This window comes from Larus michahellis, chromosome Z, assembly GCF_964199755.1.
Source record: "Larus michahellis chromosome Z, bLarMic1.1, whole genome shotgun sequence".
Lineage (NCBI taxonomy): Eukaryota > Metazoa > Chordata > Aves > Charadriiformes > Laridae > Larus > Larus michahellis.
The window spans coordinates 24,371,254-24,394,854 of NC_133930.1; the positions used below are offsets into that span (position 1 = coordinate 24,371,254).

General features: G+C 48.3%; 1 protein-coding gene across 1 annotated transcript; it reads right to left on the bottom strand.

The window, feature by feature from the left end:
• Positions 1–200: 200 nt before the first annotated feature.
• On the bottom strand, positions 201–6,767 carry CD180 (CD180 molecule). Its single transcript, XM_074570402.1, has 3 exons — positions 6,546–6,767; positions 3,187–3,353; positions 201–2,524 (listed from the first exon to the last, which is right to left on the bottom strand). The coding sequence occupies exons 1-3, from the start codon at positions 6,633–6,635 to the stop codon at positions 799–801; spliced, it is 1,983 nt and encodes a 660-aa protein (XP_074426503.1). The 5' UTR covers positions 6,636–6,767; the 3' UTR covers positions 201–798.
• Positions 6,768–23,601: the final 16,834 nt, after the last annotated feature.

The window sequence follows — 23,601 nt, forward strand, 5'->3', positions numbered from 1 at the left end:
GCCGGCACAGGGAGGTCTCATAGCTGTTGGCATTGGTTTTTAGCCTGTGCAAGCAAGCGTAGTGCCAAGCGCCTGCAGATTCCTGACCAAATCTAAAAGTTTTGTGGTTAAAGCTGAAGTTAAGTGCCCTACTTACTATGGAGTCCAGTAAAATAGTACAGGAGCAGGGCTTGCCCTGGAGTGGGAGGTGACAGGCAGAGCTTCAATGGCCAGGAGTTTTCTAAGGATCAAAAATATTTTAAGGAAATCGGGGACATGATACAGGCTGTTTCTGTTTTCTGTCAGTCCTGCAGGAGTGGGTCTTGTATGACTGAGTGTTGCACCTGTTCTTCACAGAAAGCTTTTTAGCAGAGCGGGGTACGCTACCGCTGTCTCTTAAACAACATTGTTTTTCAAGGACATTTGATAGATGTTGATGGTCTGGTTGGTTTGCCTTTTTTTTTATTGGGAGTAGTGGTGGTTTGGTTTTCTGTTTTTTGAAGAGAATAAGGTTTGCATTTTGGCTCCTGAATCTTCCCTTTACAGGTGCATTACCCATAGTAGCTGGGACACCAGGGCTAACATTGAGTTGAACTGGGATTTCTCTGTAAGAGAAAAGTTATTCATGTTCAAGGCCTAGGTCATAGTTTATTTTTCCAGTTCTCAAATAAATTTTTTTAATTATTTTTCTAAAAGTTATAATACGAATGAAAAGGATATTTCAAAAGTTAAGGAAATACAGGTCACAAACACAAACAGGAAGATTTCTTTCATCTTAATACAGTAGCTGTGCGTCTTTTCTATGTCTCCATCATAAAACTATATTTGCTGGTAATTTCGCTTGAAATAGCAAGCACCCCAAATGAAGATGGCACCACAGGATAAAATAGCCAGGACAATTGCCATGCTTCCTGCTGTGCTGATCCCACAGGAGAGTGAGACGGTGGCCAGCTGAGACCCAGATAGCCATTTGGGTTCAGAGCATCTCGTTCCTTCAGGGTCTTCAATTTTATCCAGATTCTGCTTGTACCAGGTGATTAAACCAATATTGGAGCAGGTGCAGTCCAGAGGGTTGTAACTTAAATTGATTACGCAGTGGCCAGCTAGGGACACTAGCGTGTCACCTGGTACAATACGGATCCTGTTGTGGGCAAAATTGAGATAGATGCTCTTGAGGTTTGAAAATGCATCTGTGCTGAATGCAGTAAGTTTGTTGTGGCTCAGATCAACATGCCGTAACTTCTTGAGGTTGTGAAATGCTTGGCCACCTATTGCTGTCAGTTCACAGGATGATAAAATTAGCACCTGTAGATTGGATAGCTGTTGGAACAATTTGTCCTTTGGCACAATCCCTGACTCAAAGTTATTTTGACTAAGGTCCAAGAGCATGAGGTTTTCCAAGCCTTGAAAGAGATGCTGAATGCTAGTATTAACATGAGAGGAGGAAAGATTCAGCACTTGCAAGAGATGCAAATTTCGGAAAGGACCCTGTGAAGTGTCGATATGAAGAGGGGTGAAAGCTAGGTCCAGCAGCTCCAGGTTAGCACTGTCCTTAATGAGCATGTCTTGGAGGTGGAGCCTTATGTTGTGGCTCAGATTCAGGTACCGAAGACTGCTCAGACCGCTCAGTGCTTCGTTACAGCAGCCAAAGCTTTCAATAAGACTCTTACTTAAATCGAGATGTTGAAGCTTTGCCAGTTTCTCCAAACAGCCAGAGCCCAGCTGCAGGAGCTGCATGTTCCCCTTGATATGGAGGTGGGTGAGGGAGGGGAAGGCGGCAGAGCTGATGTTGCAGAGGTGCTCGAAGGAGTTTGCATTGAGAACTAACTCTGCTAACGAATTCATGCCACTGATGCCAGGGGGCAACGCGCTGATGTGGGTATGAGTTAGGTCCAGCTTTCGGAGCCTGGTCAAGCACTGAAACGTGACAGCATTTAGGTTTCTGAAGTGACGTAGCTGCAGATAGAGGTCCTTGACAGAGAGATTACAGAGGCCTTGTAAAACATTTGGGCTTATGTAGGGCTCCTTTTTCACACCATGAAATGTTCCCAGCCAAAGGGTCTCGGCTGTGGAGTTCTGTATGCCCACCAGGACTGCAGGGATATCAGCGCAGCCCCCGAAGTCCAAATTGTAGAAATGGGACTGGAAAGCTCCAGGTTCAATGTATACAATATTGTTGGCTTTAAAGATGAGCGTTATATTGCTGGTCTTCTGCAGAACATGGACATCATCTGCTGTGATTGTTCTTATGTTGTTCATTTGAAAGTCAAGGTATTTGAGGTTCTGAGTGGGAAAGTTGGGAGGAAGCTGCAGCGAAGAGATGTGGTTGCTGCCCAAGATGAGGGTATCCAAGCTGTCCAGATTTGCCATTGGAATAAAGGACATACTTGTAATTCCCGTCTGCGTTAAGACAAGCTGCTTCAGGGACTGCGGGCCAGCGAATGCTGTGTCGGACAGAAACATGAGCAGGTTTCCTGTCAGCACGATTGTCTTCAGCTGCTTGTTACTGTGAAAAGCACCATCGTACACCCAGTTGATCTGGCACCTTGGGAAAGCAACAGAAACCAGCGTCAGTGGCCTATCTCGCAAAACTCTCCTAGTTTATGTCATAACCCAAACCACATGTCATATCTGTAAGAACTCGTGGTCAGTTGCCTTCACCAGGATAAAACTATCTGTCTTTTCCAGTGACACTTGCCTGGTATTTGTAAGCTGACATTGAAACACAGGGTCCTGGTGAGAAGAAAAACCTGCCCTGAAATGATGAGTGTGTGGAGGCATTTGTGGAAGTCAGGGAGATATGAGGTTTTTAGTGTCCAGCTTAATAAAATGCAAATCTCTTTTCCTATAAAAAAAAAGCTGGGCTTTTACAAGGACCAAACCTGTCTTTCTCTAGATTTTACGTAAAAATTGAGTGAAAAAATTGCTTTAGTGACTTTGCTGTCACTACTGTCCTAGCAGAAGTAATATGTGGAAAACACATATTTCACCCACTGTCCTGCAAATGATTGTCACCAGAGGAGAAGCCTAGATGTTGCCCAAGCGTACCAATCTCTGCTTAGCAAAACACTTCACAGCTGTCTGCAAGTGGTTTGGGTGGTTTCCCCGTGAAGGCAGGGAGATGCTGCTCTGGTGTGCTCCAGAAGCCGGTTTCGGGCAGGGGGTTTGACCAACCTGATGTGCAGAAGTGAGGATGCTCCCCCATACCTTGTTAAGTCCAGGTAGAGAAGAGATTTCAGCTCTGAGAAGGTTGAACTCTGGAGAGAAGGGAGCACGTTGAAGCTGAAGTCGAGGATTTCGGTTGTGACAGGTAGTTTTTCAGGAATCTCCCTCAGTCCTAAACCTTCACAGCTATAGCTTTTATTTACTGTAATCTGTGGAAAATATATAGTGAAACTGCAAGAGTTATGTATTGTGAATATAAATGGGAAACCATGGCACTGCAAAAAAAGCCAAAGAGAATTTTGAATTATTTAAAAACATAGCAGCCAGAACCCTAGGAAGCCTTAGTACAGGCTTGCAATGTGCAACCCTGGGGTTTTGTGGAGTGTATATTTAAAATGAATGCCTTGAATCTCTCTTGTACTAATTTGAAGTGCGTCTCATCTATAGTACTTTCTTATCAAAGTTAGCACATACGAGGATTGTTTACTCTTCTGGATGAATTATTAATCTCTAAGAAAGCATCCCCACAAGGTAGTTTTAAATTCTGATTTCATGAGTCTTGAAACAAAGCTTATTCTAAGAGAAGTCTTAAAAAAACCTTGCAGCGAGGAGGTAAAAAAGAGCAGGTCTGTGAATTTTCCTGGAAGGAATGTGTCCAAATTAATTGGACCTGAACTGCAGTTGCACACTGCAGTGAGAGGATTGTGGGAAGGTTTAGCTCAGGCTAGACAAAGATCATAGCTGATATGCTGAGTCTTTAAAATTTCTATGAAGGCTTTTCAGTTTAACTGAAAATAAATCGGTGTATTATGTGAGAAGTCTACTCTGTGGACACTGGGGAAATTCATTAAATGTGCTTGACCTGCCTTTGCCTGGCGATTGCACGAAAGTCAACCAGAGCCTGGGACTGTGGCGTGCAAGGAATCGCTGCCCTGGAATAGCCGCAGCCACTCAAGGCAGTGTGGATCACAGAATCACAGAATGGTAGGGGCTGGAAGGGACCTCTGGAGATCTAGTCCAACCCCCCTGCCAGAGCAGGGTCACCTAGACCAGGGTGCACAGGAACGCGTCCAGGCAGGTTTTGAATGTCTCCAGAGACGGAGACTCCACCACCTCTCTGGGCAGCCTGTTCCAGTGCTCTGCCACCCTCAGGGTAAAGAAGTTCCTCCTTGTGTTTAGGTGGAACTTCCTATGCTCAAGTTTGTGCCTGTTACCTCTTGTCCTGTCACCGGGCACCAGTGAGAAGAGCCTGGCCCCATCCTCCTGACACCCACCCTTGAAGTATTTATAAGTGTTGATGAGATCCCCCCTCAGTCATCTTTTTTCCAGACTGAAGAGACCCAAATCCTTCAGCCTTTCTTCATAAGAGGTGTTCCAGTCCCCTAATAATCTTTGTAGCCCTTTGCTGCACCCTCTCCAGCAGTTCCCTGTCCCTCTTGAACCGGGGAGCCCAGAGCTGGACACGGCACTCCAGATGATCAGAGCATCGCACTTGTCCCAGCTGCCAAGCCACAATGGGGAGCATGGGGGCAGCCAGTGCAGTGCCGCCCTCCTTGCCCAGCCCTGCTCCCGCAGGAAGCCCTGGGTGGTTACAGGGCCAGCCTGGGAGGGACGGGCTCCCCGGGGCCTCGTGGGAGCTGCAGCTTTGGTAATATCCTCCCAGGAAGCTCGGAGACATTCTGCTTGCAGGGAAGTAAAAGCACGTATTGCACAGTTGGCCAATCTGACTGTTTTAATGAGATTCAAAGCTATTCTGTTGGCCCGAAGAGCGCAAGCACAGGTGCTGGTGAGAGATGTGCTGGAGCCTGGCGTCCGTGACGAGCAGAGGTCAGTGCAGGTGTGCACCCTGTGGGGCAGGAGCACGTGGCTCGACAGCGTTTTGTTGAGATGTGTGGACCCTGGGGAATGGTGCACGATGTTTGGGTCTTTCCGTCCATGTGGGACTGCGAGACCAAACCATGTCTCTGCCTGTCTGCGGTGTAGGAGAGGCAGGCGGGTGTGGAGGTGCTTGGTAACCTCGCTGGAGGGGGGAGAGCAGTGTTTGTTGCAAGCCACAAGCTGGACATGGCAAATGCTTTCTTCTTCCCCTGTAGACGCAAGCCCTGTAACCAGAGGGTGCCGGGGAGCGCCGTGGCCCCGTGCTGCTGCAGGGGCAGAGAGATGCTGGCAGCAGCACGGCGGGGCCGGCAGGGAATGGAAAGGAACTGTCACAACAAAATGCCCCACGTGGGTGAGGAGTGTGGCTCCTCCGCCATCCCTGTCCCCCTCGGCCTGCTGGGGCCCAGCTGGAGCTCAGCACTGGGGGGATGGGGCCGGTCCCACATGGGCAGGGTGGGACAAGCCCATGGCTCGGCACGTGGCACGACCTGGGGGGCAGCAAGCCAGCCCCCCACCTGCTGTAGCACCAGGACTTGGCTCCAGCCTAGAAGCACCGAAATGATACAGCACTGGTAACTGTAGAAATAGCAAAATACAGACTTAGAAAAGCCACTGTTTTCAATACTGATAAGGAAAGAACTGGTGTGACGTGTGCTTTAAACAGATTAAAAAGTGTTTAGCTGTTGCTGTAAATGAGAACAGTGCCTCTATGTTTTATCATTCAAATAACATAGTGAGTAAGCTCTCTCTGTACGCTTCAGGGCCCGGAGCAGCTCTCACAGGGAGCTGAGGAGCAACCGTCCCCTGGGGCACCCTGCTGTGCAACGCAGTGCTTGGAGATTTGTGCACTTAGTTCAGTGAGGAATTTGCTATTGGCCTCAAATGTGTGCTGCATAGGGCTGGGTCCATGGTTCTTCTCCTCTGAATCAAAATCCTTACCTTTTTTATTTTTTTTTCCTTGTTCCACACGTTAAAAAAAAAAAAAAAAAAAATCTTATGGGTCGGCCTTTTCCCCTGCCCTTGGAAAAACACTGGTACTTTCTTCCTATTCTCGTGTGGTATTGCACATCGACCAAATGACAAATACACACCATCATCCCACCACCGTGTACAAATTCCTTTGTGGAGAGCGCAAGCATGAGACAAAATTCCTTATATCTGTCCTCTGTCTAGCTCTGATTTCTACTAAACACCCCTGTGAAACTTCATTGTCCTTCCATCTCTCTGGGAGGTGGAGCACGGTGCCGGTTTGACAGGCTCCCAAAGTCCCCAGCAGCGACAGTAGAGCGCATGAGGGTGCACGGGCACAGGGGTGTGAGGAGGAGGAGGGACAGTGAGTGATGTCCCTGAGCACATCTCAAGACCCTTGCCTTATTTCTCCAATAAAGGCCTTCAGATCCCCCTGAGAGAAACCCCTTGGGAACTGAAAACAGTTGGACATCAGAGGGCAAGTATTCACCAGAGACCGATCCCCTACACAGGCGGCTCCTGTATCTCGCGAGGGACCGGCGGCTGTCACTCACCTCTGTGCACATCACCTCTGCGACGTGGGATGCTTCGCAGGTAACGCAGGCGAGCATTGTGAAAATCAAAAAGTATAAATCACAGGCCATTACAGAGGGAGGCAGGTTGTGAAAATGGATGCTCTTGTGTCTATCTTCCCTTAATGAAAGTGAGACAGAGCAGCGAAGGTCAGACAAGCTGGGTGCGTCGGCTGGAGAAGAGGTCGTAAGGAGAAGAAATGCTTGCTGAACCTCCGGCTTCAGCGTGAGCAAAACAGCAGTTTTGGAGTGAAAGAGGAACTTCCCTGCTTTAAATATAGTCAAATGACTCTGCACTGATACTTTTCTGGGGCAGAAGAGATTTTTTTTTTTTAAATTGAAATAAGGGAAATTGGTCTTGATGCTTGTGTAGAGTGAAATGTCCCCACTAAGTACAGGGGAGCTGGTTCAGCGTGAGATAGGAGGCAGAGCAAGACAAGGGCAGATGAGACTGCAGCATCTCACCAAAGGGGAATTTAATGCAATGGAAAGTTTGAGTCAAAATTTGGTGCATCGCTTGTGAAAGTCACAAGAACTTGTAAAACAACTGAAAATAGGCACAAGGCCTGCGCCTATATAGCTGCGGAAAGGATCACAATGCTGAAACATGCTTCTCTTGCTAGAAACAGTAACGCTGAAAAGCAATAGTTCAATCTGAAAATGGACTCCTTTCCTCTTGTATTTAGACTACAGGTACTGATTAGCTTTCTGAAGGGGGACGGTATTTCTAACCCTCTCTAAGATGGGCACGTGAGCGGCAGCTGCAGGCGGGGAGCATCTGATCCTCTGCCCAGGATGGGGCCGAGCACCGGCTCTTGCCAGCCAGATCAACCTGCCTCTTTTTCCCCTTTCTTAAACGTCTGAGTTATTGGCTTGATAACTTTGTTTTCAGCAGGCTTAATTGGTGCTCCTTCTTTACCGCCTAGTCGAGAAAGGCATGATGGAAACATACTGGGCTTGGCAAATGTGCCCAGCACGATGGCGGGCTGGTCCATGGAGCTGATCCAGCCCCCATAACTCTATCAGTGAAGCTTGGCAATCAAGATGCCGTCTGGAGGGCATCAAGCTCGACACCCGGGAAGATGGGAACATCTGGGCTTCTCTGGTGCCAACGACATGCACAAAATTAAGGGCTTTGTTTCTGAAACAGTGTCCGAAGGCTATGGCTGCGCTGGTAGCTGGGGTTGATGTGTTCATCAGGTTTCTCCTGAGCTGTGCTGTTCCTGCAGGTGGCTGGGGAGAGGGGAGCGGTCAATATGGCACGGTCAAAGCTTAAAATCCAGTGCAGAGCCAACTCCTTTTTGCATCTTTGCCTAAGGCTCTGGGGTGGGCTGTTGCAGCTGGCAGCAGCCAGCTCCCCGGCCACTGGTAATCCTGCTCCCCCTGCAGCTGGTAGCAAAAATTTCAGAGGAATTTGTTGTTTGGGATGTTTGCTCCATGTTTATTTTCTGTTTTCCATGCTAAGGCTCAAAGGCTAGGGCTCAGGGTGTCCCCGCCCTCCCCTCTGTGCTTTCCTGGCTGGCAGCAGCTTGGACTGGCACTTGCAGCTGGTGGCTTGTTTCTGGCAGGCTATGAGCCCTGGTGGCACGGATGCTTCCTCAACCCACCAGTACTAGAAACCTTGAATTTAGGATGAATGTGTTGTTTTGGAAGAAAAGTCCTTTAAATCCAGAGGGGATATCAGCCGAAGGTAATCCTGCCTCTTCCTGCAGTGCAAGCGTATTACTACGTGCTGTGGAATTCACATGTAACACAAAGGAGTATAAATAACACCAGAGGTTTACTTTTGGGGGGTGGGGGGGGTGGTGTTTTTGAGGAAACAAGAAGCTTTATGATGCAAATAATGAATTCTAAGGCCTGCCCCAATTCCAGCTAATGAAGAATTCATTATGAAACCAGTATCGGGTGACTGAAGATCCTCTTCTCCTCCATGCGCACAGGCAATTGCTGAGCTTGGTAATAATGACTAATGATTAGAGGTGTCTGAATTATTCATTATGTGTACCTATCTGATTAATTTAGCTCTTTGTGCTTGTAAAGGAGTGAATGGGGAGGGGTAAGAGTTTACGGCATCGGTTAGCGGGAGGGGGTTTATGTGCTGGCAGGGGCTTTGCTGTGTGCTGGGGCTCGGCCCAGGTTCAGCCCCTCTGCCACCACCATGGTGGCACCTGGTGCCCTTGCAGGCTGATTCTCTGCCTGCATTGAACAGGGGGAGCTCTCCTTGTCTGCATGCTTTCTGCTTTCAATGGTGGTGTTTGGTGTCCCTAAGTGCTGGGTGAATCCTCTCTCCCTCAGAGCATTCAGGGGAGCTATCAGACCACGGGGGTCACTGGGAGAATAGCCTTGAGAGTATTTTTTTTCCTTCATGATACTACTTTCTATGTGCTTGTCTGAAACTCTTCCTGCTCTGGTGATGGGAAATTTAAGAGCGTGTGAACAGCAGTGGTGATAATGGGCTTCAGTGCGACAGTGCTTGCCTCTGAGCACTCATGGGATGCTGAACGCTGCTGAGGGCCGAGTAAATTGCTCCCCTGGCACTGCTCCTCTGGCCTGGTGCCATGCCACAGACGTGTTGCACTGCCCTGCAGTCAGAAAGTCCCCCGGAGAGGGCTGCACGTCCCCCTCAGAAGTTCTCCATTTTAAGCTGATTTCTGAGGTAGGTAGGAGGAACGGTTCATGAAGCTCACCAAAATGTGGTGAGTCACCCACGGCGTGTGCCCATGGGTGGTGGCCCTTCCCCCACTTAAAACCCACCACTGATGTGGTGCCAATCATAGCAGGGACCACGATGGTGAAACGCTGGCATGTTCCTCAGCCCAGCCAAGTGGCATGGACGTGGGCATCCCATGGGCTGTTGGCGCGATGCTGAAGTCACGGGATGCCAATTCCCACCCCCACCGCAGAAAGGTGGGTCCCGTTTCTGGGTGGGATCCTGGGTCCTGCAGGAGCCTCTCAGCCTGGGCTCGAGGATGGCTGGTCAGGACGAGGAGAAATCCTGTCTGGTGTCAAATCCACCTGGCCAGCCCTGCGCTGGGAAAGGCTCTTGGTCAGAGCACTGAGCACAGCACCTGCAAAAGGCCTGTCCCCCAAGGGCTGCCGCTGGGGAGAGGAGCTTGGGAAATTGCTCCTCTTCCAGGGTTGCCTTGGAAAAAAATGTGTAATGACTGTAGGGGTAAGTGGGGATCGATCTAAGCAATTTAAAAAAAAAAAAAAAAAGAAAAAAAAGAAAAAAGTGCAATGAGTTGTGAATATATATTAACCAGACTTTAGCACTTTCAGACTTCCTATAAGATATGAATTCTCTGTCATCTAAGAGATGAATCATGTCAATCTCCATGTCTTCCCATAGCTCTGAAGAAGGGACTGGCAACACAACACAGCAGGGCTTCCAAAATACTTGTCTATATGGGATCAAAGGATTAAAATAGTTTTCAGTCACTTCCTTCAAGTAAGGATTTCAAGATCTTCCTTGTTTGTTGTATTCTTTGGTACCACAAAAGAGAGATAGGAATCCAAATGATTGCTTTAAATGCTAGATATTAAGAACCCAGACCAGGGTTTGCCTTGAGGCAGTGGGATTTGGGCTGTGACCATTCCAGCACTGCGGCTGCTTGGTGCTCCGGGAGGAGGCACGGCAGCTGGGAGGACTGGGAACACCTGCCCTGTCTGGCCACAAACCCACATTTTCCAGCAGGAAAAACTGCACGGACTCTGCTGCTGATATAGAAGGTATTGTGATCTCAGCCTGTGCTCTGAGGAAAAGCCTAAAAAAAGGTGATGCATTAAGAGCGTAAATCACCTGCAGGGAGGAAAAAGCTGCCATAAAAAATGTCAGACTTTACCAGACTTTATGTGAAAGCCCTCTGCTTCCTGCTGCAGCAATAGATCTTTCTGAAACCCTAAACGAGGGCAGGAGGCAGCAGCCAGATGTGCTCTCCAGCCCATGCTCTCCGTGCATGTGAGCAATGTCCCTTTGCCTGCCCTCAGGGGTGGTGGGGACACAAGAAGGACAGGACTGTGCCCGCAATGTCCTCTGCAGCTGGAGAGAGTGTGACATGATCTGAACACTGCATATAGAAACATCCCAAACAAAAAAAGTAGAGCGTTCCTCTGGCCACCTCTCCATGGACGGCTTGTTCTCACGTGGATTTTGTTTGAGGCAGCTTTCAAAAGGATTGATGGTGAAGGCACTCAGCCAGGGGGCTGCTGCTGGGCCAGGTCCTGGAACCCCTGGGCTTTGGGGAGGCATCGGTGCTATTTTTTTGGTAGGGAGGATGAACAAACTTTCAGCTGACGATCACAGCTTGCTGGAGGCCGGGGGGATGCCGGGCTTCCTGGCCCTGACGTCTGCATCCTGTGCCCTGCTGGGCTGGCCACGGCGGGGGCAGGCGAAGCCATGAGAAGTCCTACCAAACACTAACCAAAAATAGTCAGGACAAAGGCACTACGAAGGAAGGAAATTGCTGACGGGAATTAGCAACCGATTAATTACTGACGTCTTGTACATCCATGTTTCGTCTGCAAAGGGGGATGTCTCCTCTGCTCTCCCTGCAGACATTGTTTCTGTATAACTGCTGTTGTTGTGTTATCCTCCCTGGGTAGCTTGTGATTTTTCAAAAATTTGAAAGATGTTTGGAGGACCTCCGTGATGGAGCCCCCTGTTACTCTGTGAAACTGCTGTAAGACTTTTCCCTATCTCAAAAATGCAGCCTCTGTTCCCTGCTAAGCAAGCAAAATACCCAGTGTTCTCACACCCTGTGTGTTGTATCAGTACTATAAAGCCAAGATAAAATGCAGATTTCAACGATTAGTAACAAGCTGCTCTTCCTCTGTCCAAACAACACAGAATCTGAGAAACTGGGCTGTGCAAGTCTTGCACGCTAGATTTTAGACTGATGGGAGAGAAAATTGGTTGTATCTGTAAGTCCGACTTGAGCAACAAGCAAAAAATTAGAATTAAAACCTGCCTGAGCTTCCCCTTTCCTCAGCTGGTCTCTATCGAGTGTAGCTTGGCACGGCTTTGGGGAAACGGAGCTTCCCAGCCCTTGCATGGAGAGGCTGGAGTGACCTCTGGGAGCTGTGTTTTTGTTGGGTTTGGTTTGCTTTGGCTGGCTGCGAATATTAACCTTGCAATGGAAGGAAACCAGGCAGAGATAAAGAAAAAGAGCCAAACTGAGGGAGCCGTGTGTGAGTTCAGGCTATTTAAGGAACTTTTGGCACGGAGGCTTTGAAATGACAAAAGAGCATCTTAAAAGGAAGCCCTGTTGCTAAGTGACACTAATTGCTGTGTAGAGAGCTCCAGGAAGAGAGGAGAGGAACCTCTCCACCCACCTTCAAGTAAGAAATGCTGGTAAGAAGCACTCATGGCCCAAGTGCCACGGCTGGGTCCAAAGTGGTCCAAAGTGGGTCCACATCCCAGCTGAGAGAGGGTTTCCATGACCCTTTGGTGTGGGGTGGCCACCAGTGAGACTGGGTGGGCAGGTGAGACCCCCTCTCCTCCTCCACCTGGGGGTTTTGAGGGTGCTGAAACGCATCAGCAGGCTGCACCTCTGGTCAAGGTGGGTGAGAACGATGAGAGAAACCCAAAACTTCTGTGACAAGGGAAAAAAAACATACGTCATGCTCAGCCAGATGGCGTGGGAACCTGAAGTGATGTATCTGCACTGTTTTAACTGCTTCAACTCATTTCTCGAGTTTCTTTCCTCTTTATCCCCCATTTATATTAATGAGTTCTTATCTGCTCACTTTGCCCTGATGGTCTTTGCCTGATAAGCATCCATGCAGATGCCGGGTAACAGCCTATGCTGGGTATGATGGCATGTGGGGTAATAAGGCAAAATGCATGTTACTCCAGTCGGGAATATGTCAATGCCTGAAATACATTTTGTCGCAAAGTAATGTTAGTTCCTTTGTCTTCACCATGCTTCAAAGATGTGCCTCTGAAGTCCCTATCCTCACAGTGATCTTGCCTTTCTGGCCAAGCGTGAATCCTTGACAGAACTGGTTTGCTGAAGGCAGAACAAACCATCCTCACTGCTAAAATTCATGGTTTCGTTCTTTGTGTGGCTGCTAGGAGCGGGCACTGCTAATGAGCTGTTTCCATCGGATGGGTTTGAAAGGGGAAGTTCTTACCACCCAGCCCGACTAACGATGTGGAAATGAGGCGAGCGGTCCTGCGTGTGCAGGGCCATCCCCTGGCAGCCCTTGTTGGAGCCAGGCCTCCTCTGCCTGCTCGCCTCGGCAGACGCCAATGATCTGGAGCCACCGGTCACTTCTTCGATCAGATACTCACTCCTGCCTGCTCTAACATCTGCTTTCACATTGGGGTTTTTTAAATATATATACTGAATACCTAGTCCCCATTTGCAAAGTTTTGCCAAATGTTTAGACTTGATAGGTTTGTCGGATCTGGGTCAGAGATAGGCTGGTTTGCTTCTGAAAGATCGCTGGACGAATGTCCTACAGTATTGCCAAGGGTAACTGTGTGCAGATTAGTCTTTTGAAAGTGTTTCACTTGGCAACTCAATCTTCAGCGAGGTTTCGTTGCCATCAGAGAAAGCACATCAGAGCTTTGCATGGTGGCTTGGCTCAGTGTTAAGTCTTTGCATATTGCCATCCCTCCACCATATCAATTGCTTTCATATTAAAGCCATAAGCAAGCCTTCTCTTCCTTTTTGCAAAACCTTTAAAAAGAAGCAGTGAAATGCTCAAGAGACTGTACCCGGGCAGTCTACGCTCTCCTGGGGCAGCTGGGAGCAGCTGAACAACCACCCCACTGCTTGAGGGAAGGCCTGCCATGGCTGATCTCCCTGGCACAAAAGGAAGGGAGCAGCAGTGGGTTGCGCAGCTCATTGCCGCGGCTGGGCTCCATCCTCCCGTGGGCGATGACGACAGAGTCTCGCCAGGACGGTGTTGGCCGACAGTCAGCGCTTCCTCTGGCACCGGGGCCCATTGCCTAATCACGCTTGCCATCAATTATAGGCTTTTTCCTCTCGGTGTAGCTGTATTTTCCTTGCTCTAATTTAACTCGTTGCTTATTTGGCTGTTGGCTGTTCAGAACAGTTGACTCTTTCCTCCCCCTGACATCCTCTGCAGCATCCGCAGGCTGTTGGTGCCACAGGTCCTGTTGCTTTGCTGCCTGTTCAGCTCCAGCGGCTGTTGGTCAGGGCTGTTGGTTGGGGCTGTTGTTCTCCAGCTTGTGGAGACAAAACCATGTTTGAAGCAGTCTTCCCAGCAGGTGTGTGAGTTGTAGTTTGTGCAGCTGCCGTGGTGATCTGAGCTGTGCTGGCTGGGGGCAGAGGCACACATCTCTCCCAGTCTGCAGCACACCGTGGGACGTGGATTTTTCCCTAGATCACAGAGAAGTGGGTCTTAAAGAAACACATGGGGCTGGGCAGTGGCCCGATGTTTTAATAAACATAGTGGCAGTTCCTAAAGTTGTGCTGGTGTGACAGAGATAGCAGTGTCTTTCAGCATGCTGCTGTTTGTGAGCCGTAAGCCTGCCCTGGCCAGGGTTTGCCTGGCCTGATTAAACAACATAGACTGGGAGGGGCAATAGTACTATAGAAATGGTCTTTTTTAAACATGAGTGGAACTAACTCTTTGGAGGAGAATGGTGGGGTGAACAACAGCAGGAAGTGAAATTCCTGTGATCCAGATGAGACTTCCAAAATTTGCCTTCCATGTTATCCTTTTATTTAGTTTTACCACTTGTCTCCTCTGGTCTTCAGCTGCCTAAGCAGCACGAACAGCAGTGTGTGGTTTGCTGATGGACCAAATCCTGTGTTACCTGGTGTGGAGGAGCCATGCTCAGTATTGCGTAGTGAGCAGGGGCTTGGGGAGGTTCTTGCCCAGAGAGAAGAGGACAGAGGGAAGGAGAAGGAGCTGGAGTTTGTAACATTTAGTGGGTTACCCACTGCCAGAGGAAAATCTGGCCAGATGCTCCAGGGAGCCTTCCTTTAACCATGCCTGTGTCTAGATTTTCAGCTAACAGTGTTTTCCATGGCCTTTCTTTTCTAGGTCCCATTTCTAGACTGCCATCAGCTCGGACCTGACTGGGGCCAGAGGTATGGGATCTCTGCAGTGCTGTGCCTTTCTGTTGGCATCTCCTCGGAGTGAGCTCCACCTCTCGTGTCCCTGTGCTCCGTTTGATAAGGCACCCTGTGATAGCCTGAGCATGGCAGGGGTAAAGCAGAGCTCCCCTGAAGTCCAAGGGGTATTGCATCTTCTCAGCATTATTTCTGTGTTTGTGCACCTTGCAGGTGAGTGTAGTTTCACCTGAGGAGATCGTTCCACCTGTATTCAGTGACCTATGCTGGTGGCTTGTTGATGTCTTGCGCAGTTTGTGGGATGTTTGTTGGACCTCTTAAGCCTGAAAGATTTTGTATTTTCTTAGGGGCTTCTAAGTGATGGCAGCAGTGCAAAAACCAAAAGGACATGTCCTCGATGCTGAAATTGACTATTTGTCTCCCCTGTCCCCCAGGACATGGATTAAATAGGCTTGCAAGAAAACCTCTTTTGTCACAGAATCACAGAATCTTCAAAGTTGGAAGGGACCTCTAGAGATCATCTAGTCCAACTCCCCTGCTAGAGCAGGATTGCCTAGAGCACATTACTCAGGACTGCATCCAGGCAGTCTGGCATTGAAAGTCTCCAGAGAAGGGGACTCCACAACCTCTCTGGGCAGCCTGTTCCAGTGCTCTGTCACCCTCACCATAAAGAAGTTTTTCTGTGTATTTGAACGGAACTTCCTATGTTCTAGCTTGTGCCCATTGCCCCTCGTCCTGTCACTGGGAACCATTGAAAAGAGCCTGGCTCCATCCTCCTTCAACCCACCCTTTAGATACTTGTATGCCATAATAAGGTCTCCCCTCAACCTTCTCTTCTCCAGGCTAAAGAGTCCCAGCTCTTTCAGCCTTTCCTCATAAGGGAGATGCTCCAGTCCCATAATCATCTTAGTTGCCCTTCACTGGACTCGCTCCAGCAGTTCCCTGTCCCTCTTGAACTGGGGAGCCCAGAACTGGACACAGTATTCCACTTGTGGCCTCACCAGTGCAGTCACGGGTTAAAACTTGGAGTCTGTGTAAAAAGGAGAATAAATCCAGCAGTACATTAGGAAAGGGAGTAATTATTATTTTAAAAAGTAACCTCGTGGTTTTAATGCTGTGTACTTGCTTCATATTCATGATTGAAAGGATTGCTTATCTAAACTGGAAACTCTTTCAAAGACAGGAATGTGTTTGAGCTCTGCAGTACAGATGTTCCCTCTGATTTACGAGCACACGCACAGCGGTACAGACACTCCAGGAACACGCTGAAAAAGGAGAAGAGGAAGATGATATAGATGATATAGATGAGAAAGAAATGCTGAGCACGGTACAGATGCAGCTGTAAATTAACCAATGGGGGCAGGGAGACGTGGAGGGAGAGGGACTCTTTTTGGGAGAGGTCTGAAGTGGAGCTCTGCGTGGCAGAGCTTGAAGCCACCACACGCCCCAAACCTTCCTGTGAGCTCTGAGCGTGATCATCCAGTAACCGTGTAAATATTACAGTTATATGTCAAAAGTCAGATAAAATATACCATTTCCGTTGGCTTTGCACAAAGATATTTTTCTATTTTTTTTTTTTTTTCAAACCTGCAGATCTGAGTGAAACTCCAGGAGGGACAGGACCAGCAAAACCACTGTGGATGGGAGCCAAAGCCACTGCTGGCACACGCAGCCGAGGAGCGTGTTGCCAACATTTACTACAGCTTTTCTCCTGGTTCGTCATTGTTTGCCCCCACTTCTGCTGCCGATTTCCACGAGATGGAGCTATTCTAACATGGCTTTGGCAGCAGCCCCTGGAGAACAGAATGCTACCACATATTTTATTTCATTTCCATGACCATATTTCTGAATTGGGTAGGCTTTTATGAAAAATCATCATCCAAAAAAAGCCCCAACAGAAACCGCTGAGCCTCGATGCGCATTTGCCAGGCTGCATCGTCAAACAGCTCCTTGCAAACTTTGCTCCCTGGGGATGCAGGTGTGTGCAGGGTGGCGTTGCACTGTGTGGGGGCAGCTGGTGGGGTGTGCATCCAGCCTCGCCTCTCCGGAGGGCTTATTTTGACATGGCTAAGGAAAACTCTAATGCCTCGTGTCCCTGGGGGCGACCTTGCACGTACTGCAGGAGAGGTGGCCCTTTGACACCCACCAGCCTTTGCCCGCAGCCCCAGACCGGACTCCTCAGCTACCTGGGGCAAGCTGCCAGCCTTCGCCGAGTTCTGATGACCCCCTCATGTGGTATTTCTGTCTTTTTTAATCTATTTTTTTAAAGTAGTTCAGTCTGTTTCCATGCGCTGCCTTCTCCCCACTGCAGCACTCGCTCATTCCCTTTCTGCTTTGCCCCCATCAGCCCCGTTTACCATTGAGTCATGCTGCAGACAAAAAATTGTGCAAATGCTGTTGTTCTGTGATGAAGGTCTGCAAACCTCATGGCATGACCCGGCCTTCAATTGGGTCGTGCCCGCAGAGCCAAGCTTCTCCTGCCCCAGTCATTCGGGCATGCTTTTCCACTGCAGCCCCTACAAACAGCAGCAGCTGAGGGAGAGGCTTTTATCAGGGGAGTTTCTACAGGAGTTGTCAAAATCAGGGCCAGGTTTACACATAATATTAGTAATGCTTGAAAAAAGAGTGTCCTGAAAGCCTCTTGCTCAATGCTCTGTTGCGAGCTGTTCAAGGCTGTGCTGGTATCGTCACGAGAAGCTGGTGTTCTCTGTTTGCACGCAGGAGATAAGCAGTATCTCTGTGATGAAGTGTCACTGGAAACGCATGCCTGACCCCAAGCATGTGGCCATGCACGGAGCCGGTGGGCAGAGGTTTCCCTCCTGAGCCAGTGCCCAGGGCCGGGGGCTGGTTCCTCCCCAGGCCGGCCACCACAGACAGCCAGCTGCTGCTTCTCAGCCACACGGAGCCTGAAATCCTCGCTGCCGTGGGACCCAGCTAAGTGGAAACCACAGCAAGATAAATAAGGGGCATCTATATATGGCAGGGGGCTGCCATTACCAGATCTGGTAACACTGCACCTGTCCAGATTCCCGTGTGAAATCTTAATTTGAAAAGACCGGAGCGTGAATGCGTTTGGTGGTTGTGTTTTGTTTTTTTTTTTTTTTTTTTCTCCTCAGTGTGGTTTAACATCCCTCCTTCCCTGCCCCCAAGCCTGCGCTTTACAGTGGAGGGAGCTTAGGAGGAAATACAAAAACCCGCTGTGAGCCCCCAGGCAGAGGGCTGTCCTCTTTGCAGCCACCCCTGGGTGAGAATGAAACCTCTGATGCACTGTCAGCATGCACGTACTTAGCAAGCACCACCTGTCTCTTGCTTTTAAAGACCAGGACAGAGACAGCATCAACATAATTTCAATTTCTTTAGTCCGATGACCATCCTTCAGCCACTGAGGAGTGCAGCCGGGAGGCCCTGGGGAGCAGGCAGACATTAGCCAGCTCCACTGCTGAGGAGCACCTTGCTGTGGTTCCCCTGGCTGAAGTTTGCTCGTCTTTCTTCCCCTCTCCAGCCTACCAGCGTAACCTTCTTTGAAGTGATTCTGCTTGGTCCACTTCATTGCCACTATCCTACTTCTCCTTTCATGGAGTCTTTACAGTCCTCAAATATGGCTTATTTAAACGCAGCTTTAAAGGCCTAACTTTCATAAAAGCGTGGGTCTATTTGTGCATGCCCAGCATGTAGAGACCGGGCACCTCGTGTCTGTGGACTTGATGCGCTGGCCTATCTGGCTCAGGTTTGCACAGGCAAGTGGCTGTGTGGGTGCGTAGACTTGCCGTGTGCGTGTCCAAATACAAATGGGCAAATCTGCCCAGAAAACATGCAATATGCGATTGCCCATGGGTGTTCAAAGGTGTAATTCTTGGGGGTGGCAAAGTGTCCATAGCTGCTTATAAATTTCACTGCTGTGCAAATTCCCCAAGACCAATTGGTCCAGGTCGCAAAGCCCCTGCCTTACTGTGCCTCTGGGAGGGCTGCCTGGATGGAGGGAGGGAGGGATCAGGCTGATTGCAGCGTGTGGGAGCGTGGCACGAACAACGCTGGTTCCAGGAGGAAGGAATGAGTGAAAAATTGATGAGCCAAAGTAGATTATTCCCCTTGCGTGCAGGTCCCGGCTTTGGGCAGGCAGCCAAGCTGGAGCACAGCGGAGAAGGAGCATCTCGCTTGCCAGCTCCCCTGCAAGCCCACCACCCAGAGCCAGGCAGAGCTGAAAACACCTGGCGAGGGCTGCCTGCTCAGGGCCACAAACAGTACACACAGCAATAAATGGTTCTCCTCTATGTTTCTTCGCCAGAAAGAAGAGGCATGTGATAGCTCTTGCTAAACATCAGTGACACAGATATTTATTCCTTTTATGTGAGAAGAAAAAAATAGTAAAAGGACCTAACAAACCACAATGTAAATATTTCTGTTTGGAAGAGCTGGGCTAGGAATTACTTGGACTTCCATGAGTTTCACACGGCAGGGATATGGGTGATTTAGGCTGGGGATTATTCAAGACACAGGGTGTGATTGGACTTCTAGGATTTGAAAGGATTACGCTTGCTTGTGAAGTGGGTGTTTAATTTCTCTTCACTTTTAACTCATTCTTTGTAAATGTTAAAACTAAAAATTATCACACCTTTGGTCTGTGGGATAGGACAAACTCTGCTAATTTTCTCCCACCTCAGCTCAGATTAAGCACTTTTCCCCAGTGCTACTAATGCCACAAAAAATATGACTCTTCTTTTTTAAGTACTTCACACTGGTGTGTGCACGCACACACGCGAGCAGGCATGTGTTTCGTAACAGGTTTTAGGGCTTGTGACTCAGAGCTGAACTATAAAACCATAACACATGGCTGACATCTGGAATTCACTCAGACATTTTTGTCATTTGAATATTGGTAGCCATGGTTTGCTACTCTCCTTTCCACCAAAATGTAACTTTCTTTATTCTCAGCTCATAAAAACAGAGGTAGAAGATTTTACTGGGCCTGTTGGTGTCACTTGATCAATACACATAAAATACTTTGTCCAAGCCTGCTTAAAAAGCACGTGTGTTCAGAGACTTTGGCAGATAGATCTTTCAAAAGAAAGTCTCTACATTGTCTTTTGATTTAAAATCATTGCTTACCATGAGAATATTCAGAAAATTGTGTATTTTCACTCAGTGAGAGTCTACGCTTGCTTAGAGCACAAGCAGTCACCTGTTAGCTAGCAAATTAGGGTAAGAATTGCAGACAGATTGCCTTGGTGTTTGAATCTAATTAGTTACGTTAATTCCTTCAAATGAATGTCTCTCATTCAGCTGGTTTTAGAGCAAGATTAAAATGTGCTGGTGTTTGCTGCAATGTGGAACAGTTTGTCTTACCTGCGTCTCACAGGGCGCTGTGTGCTATTCCCAGGGCTGTTTGCTGTGGGCTGGTACAGTCCTGCGGAGATTAAGATTTTGTATTCTCCTGGAATATATTGTGGGGATACCAGTTGTAATTAAGGATGTGTCGAATTTCATGTTGATACCAAGGATTTAAGGAAAGCTACTGTATATCTGCTGCTGTGATGAGTCTCAAGCAAAAGGGGTGAATTGGGGGAATTGTTTCTGGCTCTGACTCAGGAAAGCACCTAAGCATATTTTTCAGTCCCTCACATCTATGACTTTGAAGACTGTCCAGTTTCCCATTGACTTCCGTGCTTCAGTGTGACTTCAGGAAGAAAGGAGGAGGTGCTGTTTGAAGCCTACGCTGACCCCTCTCTCTTTGACAGTATGCATAGTATGTCTTCAAGGCACCTTCCTTGCCTGGTGAGGGGCTGCAGAAGAGGGGTGACTTTGCCACTAGGTTAAAGAAAGTGATCATGGAGGTTTCTGAGAGATGCGCATATGAAGGTTTGTTGCAGAGGCTTTCCAGTCTTTGGCTATCGGAGTAAAAAGTGGCACTGGATGCAGGATTTTTAATGTGGTTCAGCGTAAGGCCTCTGGTTCAGCAGGGAGGGCTTGACACGCAGCACATGGTCTACGGCACAGATCTGACACGTATAGCTGACTCTGGCGATCACTTAGCTGTGTGCCTGAGCTGTCAGCTTTTCACATACGTATTTTTTTAAGCAGTTGTGTTTCAGACCTACTCATGTCTGGTCTATTTACAGTAGCTGGGTAAAAATCTCATGTCAGTGCTTCAGAAAATAATTTGTGCTCTGGTGCCTCTGACTGTTACTGCTGTTTAGTAACCACACCGTGCCAAGGGGTTCTCACTGTGGCAGGCTGCGATGCTTAAACACATGATGGCTGGAAGAGTATCCTGCCCAGGGTCCTTCATCCTCATAGCTGCACTTTGCCACCAGCTGGACAAGGTGGACTCACATTGCTCCACTCACCTGTCAAGGTTAAAGTGAGTCCTTCAACTCCTACAGATTGATTTCTTCATCAGAAAGCCCCTGGCGCTGGATGTGGCCCTGAGCTGTACCCTTGTAGCAAGGTTTTCCAGTGCACGTGGATATGTATGTTAATGTGACCCTGGTGGTGGTGCCCCTGACTTTGGCAAGAGGAGGAGGTGGCCCTGGGCAGAGGTGGTGATGGCCAGAGCAGTGCCTGCCCGTCTGCAGACCACAGGAGTCAAAACCGCCCCAGTCCACCTCCCCAAGCTGGTGTGGGAATGTGGCTGTGTTTAGCCGCTGGCAGCTCTGCTAATTGATTATGTGGGTACACAAAAGTGCTGAGCTACAAACAGCAATTAAAACTATGCTGTCAGACTGTCAAAATCAATCTCAATTTTGGATATGGCCAGATATGCTCCTTTTTTTTTCTCATTATAAGGATTAGAGCTTATCTTTACAGTTATCTGGTGCTTCTGATAGTCAAATTTGGTTTTCAGTCACTTTACAGCTTTTGATAAACTGTTGAGCCCCTGTGTTGAGCACTTCCCCACCAGATCTCTAGGTCAACCTGATTTTGGTGGAAAACCTCAGCCAAAAGACTTTGGCCATTTTTAAGCACAAATCCTGGTGCACACCATCCCCTGGGGCTCCCCAGGCTGGCTGCATCCCTCGGGGCGGCTCAGTGGGGCCACGTGCCCTGTGACTTGCACCAGCCTGTCCCAGGGCCTCTGCCACTGACCGAAGCATGCGCCATTCCCACAGAGCCCAGCACTGTGCTCCAGCTTGGGGACGGGTGGTTTATGCCTCTCCAATCTGGGGTGTAGTGGGAACAGGGGGACTGTCTTTGAGTCTGGTCCCCACTGAAGATGACGGTTTTGGCGTACTTCTTGTAAAATGAAAAACTGTTACCTCCCCCACCTCCTTGCCCATCTCCCCAGGCTGCTGTGAAAATTAACATGTTGTTTCTGAAGCACTCGCGTACCATAGTGTCATGGGAGAAAACCAGGCAGAAATTAATTAGTCTGTCTTCAGAGCAGGGTTTTGAGGATTATAGAAAATAAGCCAGTTAAACATTAAGGAGAAAGCAGAATGCTCCGTACTGGGTCCTCACTCACCCTGGGTACTTAATGACATGTTTTCACTGGAAAAAAAATGGTATGATCAAGTTAATTAAAGGCTTTGCCAGAATGCATATGTACAAGGGGGGTAATTGAAGGATGCTGAATGTCTGCCAATTTGACATTACCTAACTAGCCTGATTTTTCAACCATAGTAATATTCTCGTATTTGTTTATTTTTTGGGATGTCATATGAAAGAAAAATATTCTAGCAAAATAGCATACTGAGCAGAGTAAATTACACCGGTAGGGTTTCTTGTTACCCTGTGCCTGATGGAGACAATGAAAAAGGATAGTAAACAGAGCAGAGAAGCAATGGTGTGCGTATCATACATAAAAAGGTACTGTAACAGCAGTGATCTGTCTGCCATAGTAATGAAGTCAAGCGTTTGGAATAATATGATTTCACAGCAAGAAATGATAGTAGAGATCTGCTGAGCTGAATCTATATTAGATGGTTGTGACTTATCCACATGAAACTACAGAAGAGGTTAAATCTTAATTTTATTAAATGTTGAGTCACAGCAGACAGGGTCACCTTATGGCTTTTCTAAATTCCTAGCTTTCCTCGTCTCCAGCTTGTTATTTATTAGAGCTCTGCACTGCTCTGTGGACTCCGTGCAGCACTGGGCTCGCAAATTCATGGTGCTATGCCTCTTCCCCAGCCTCCTGCCCTTACTCTTGCACTGTGCTGTCAACCGCCATATTCAAAGACATGACTCCCTTTAATCTCTCTGGTTTCCCTGTATATACCTCTGGCAGAAAAAAAGAGATAATTCTGCACTCATTTTGCAGCTGAGAAGCCCTGGCACACCCATTTTGCGTGCTCAGCAAAATAGGATTGGATTTGTATCCCCAGATCTCCAAATATCTTAGACCACCAGCTCCTAATCTGATCTTCTCTGTGACTTCGTTACCCTGTTTCCTTGGAGTGGCACCCTAAATGACTCATTTCTCCACTCGTCCTTTGAATTCCCCCATGGTGTTTTCAGGTTTCCCTTTCTGAACTAGGTCAAAAGCTTTGGCCTTTTACAGGTAGTTTCCACTCAGAATTACTTCTGCTGGGACACCTCTGAGGAAAGAGAAAAATCTGATTAAAGAATAGGAAAACCAAACCACACACAATGTAATTAACCCTGAACCTGTTGGAAGGTCAGCTGATTTTTAAGACGATTTGTAACCATTAAATTGGGCAAGGGCAGATATGCATCATTACTTGATCTTATCTTCATTGCCCTGGTTGCCTTTGATCTCCATCTGTCCTTTCCCCATTTGTTTATGCTCTTTCATGCCTTGCTTCAAAGTAGACTGTAAAGCCTTTGGGGCAAAGACCAGTGGTGCGGTGGTAAATGAGAAGGACAGACTGACTCCTTCGTCTGCTGGCCCAGTCTTGACTGTGGGAAATGGGTGAATGCTGCAGTGCCGATGGTAAAGATGGGTAAATCCACCCTTGGAGTGGGGAAATTTACCCGTGGCCACACCATGGGCAGGTACCGAGTTTGCCTGAGCAGCTTATCTGGATTGCTTG

What these genes read in the sequence shown, in the direction of transcription:
- CD180 (XM_074570402.1), bottom strand. Translation starts at nt 6,635, where the DNA reads ATGGCCTGTGATTTATACTTTTTGATTTTCACAATGCTCGCCTGCGTT. An exon ending in CAGAGGTGATGTGCACAGAG is followed by an intron (nt 3,354 to 6,545) that starts GTGAGTGACAGC and finishes TATTTTCCACAG; the next exon opens with ATTACAGTAAATAAAAGCTA. An exon ending in CTCTACCTGGACTTAACAAG is followed by an intron (nt 2,525 to 3,186) that starts GTATGGGGGAGC and finishes TGCTTTCCCAAG; the next exon opens with GTGCCAGATCAACTGGGTGT.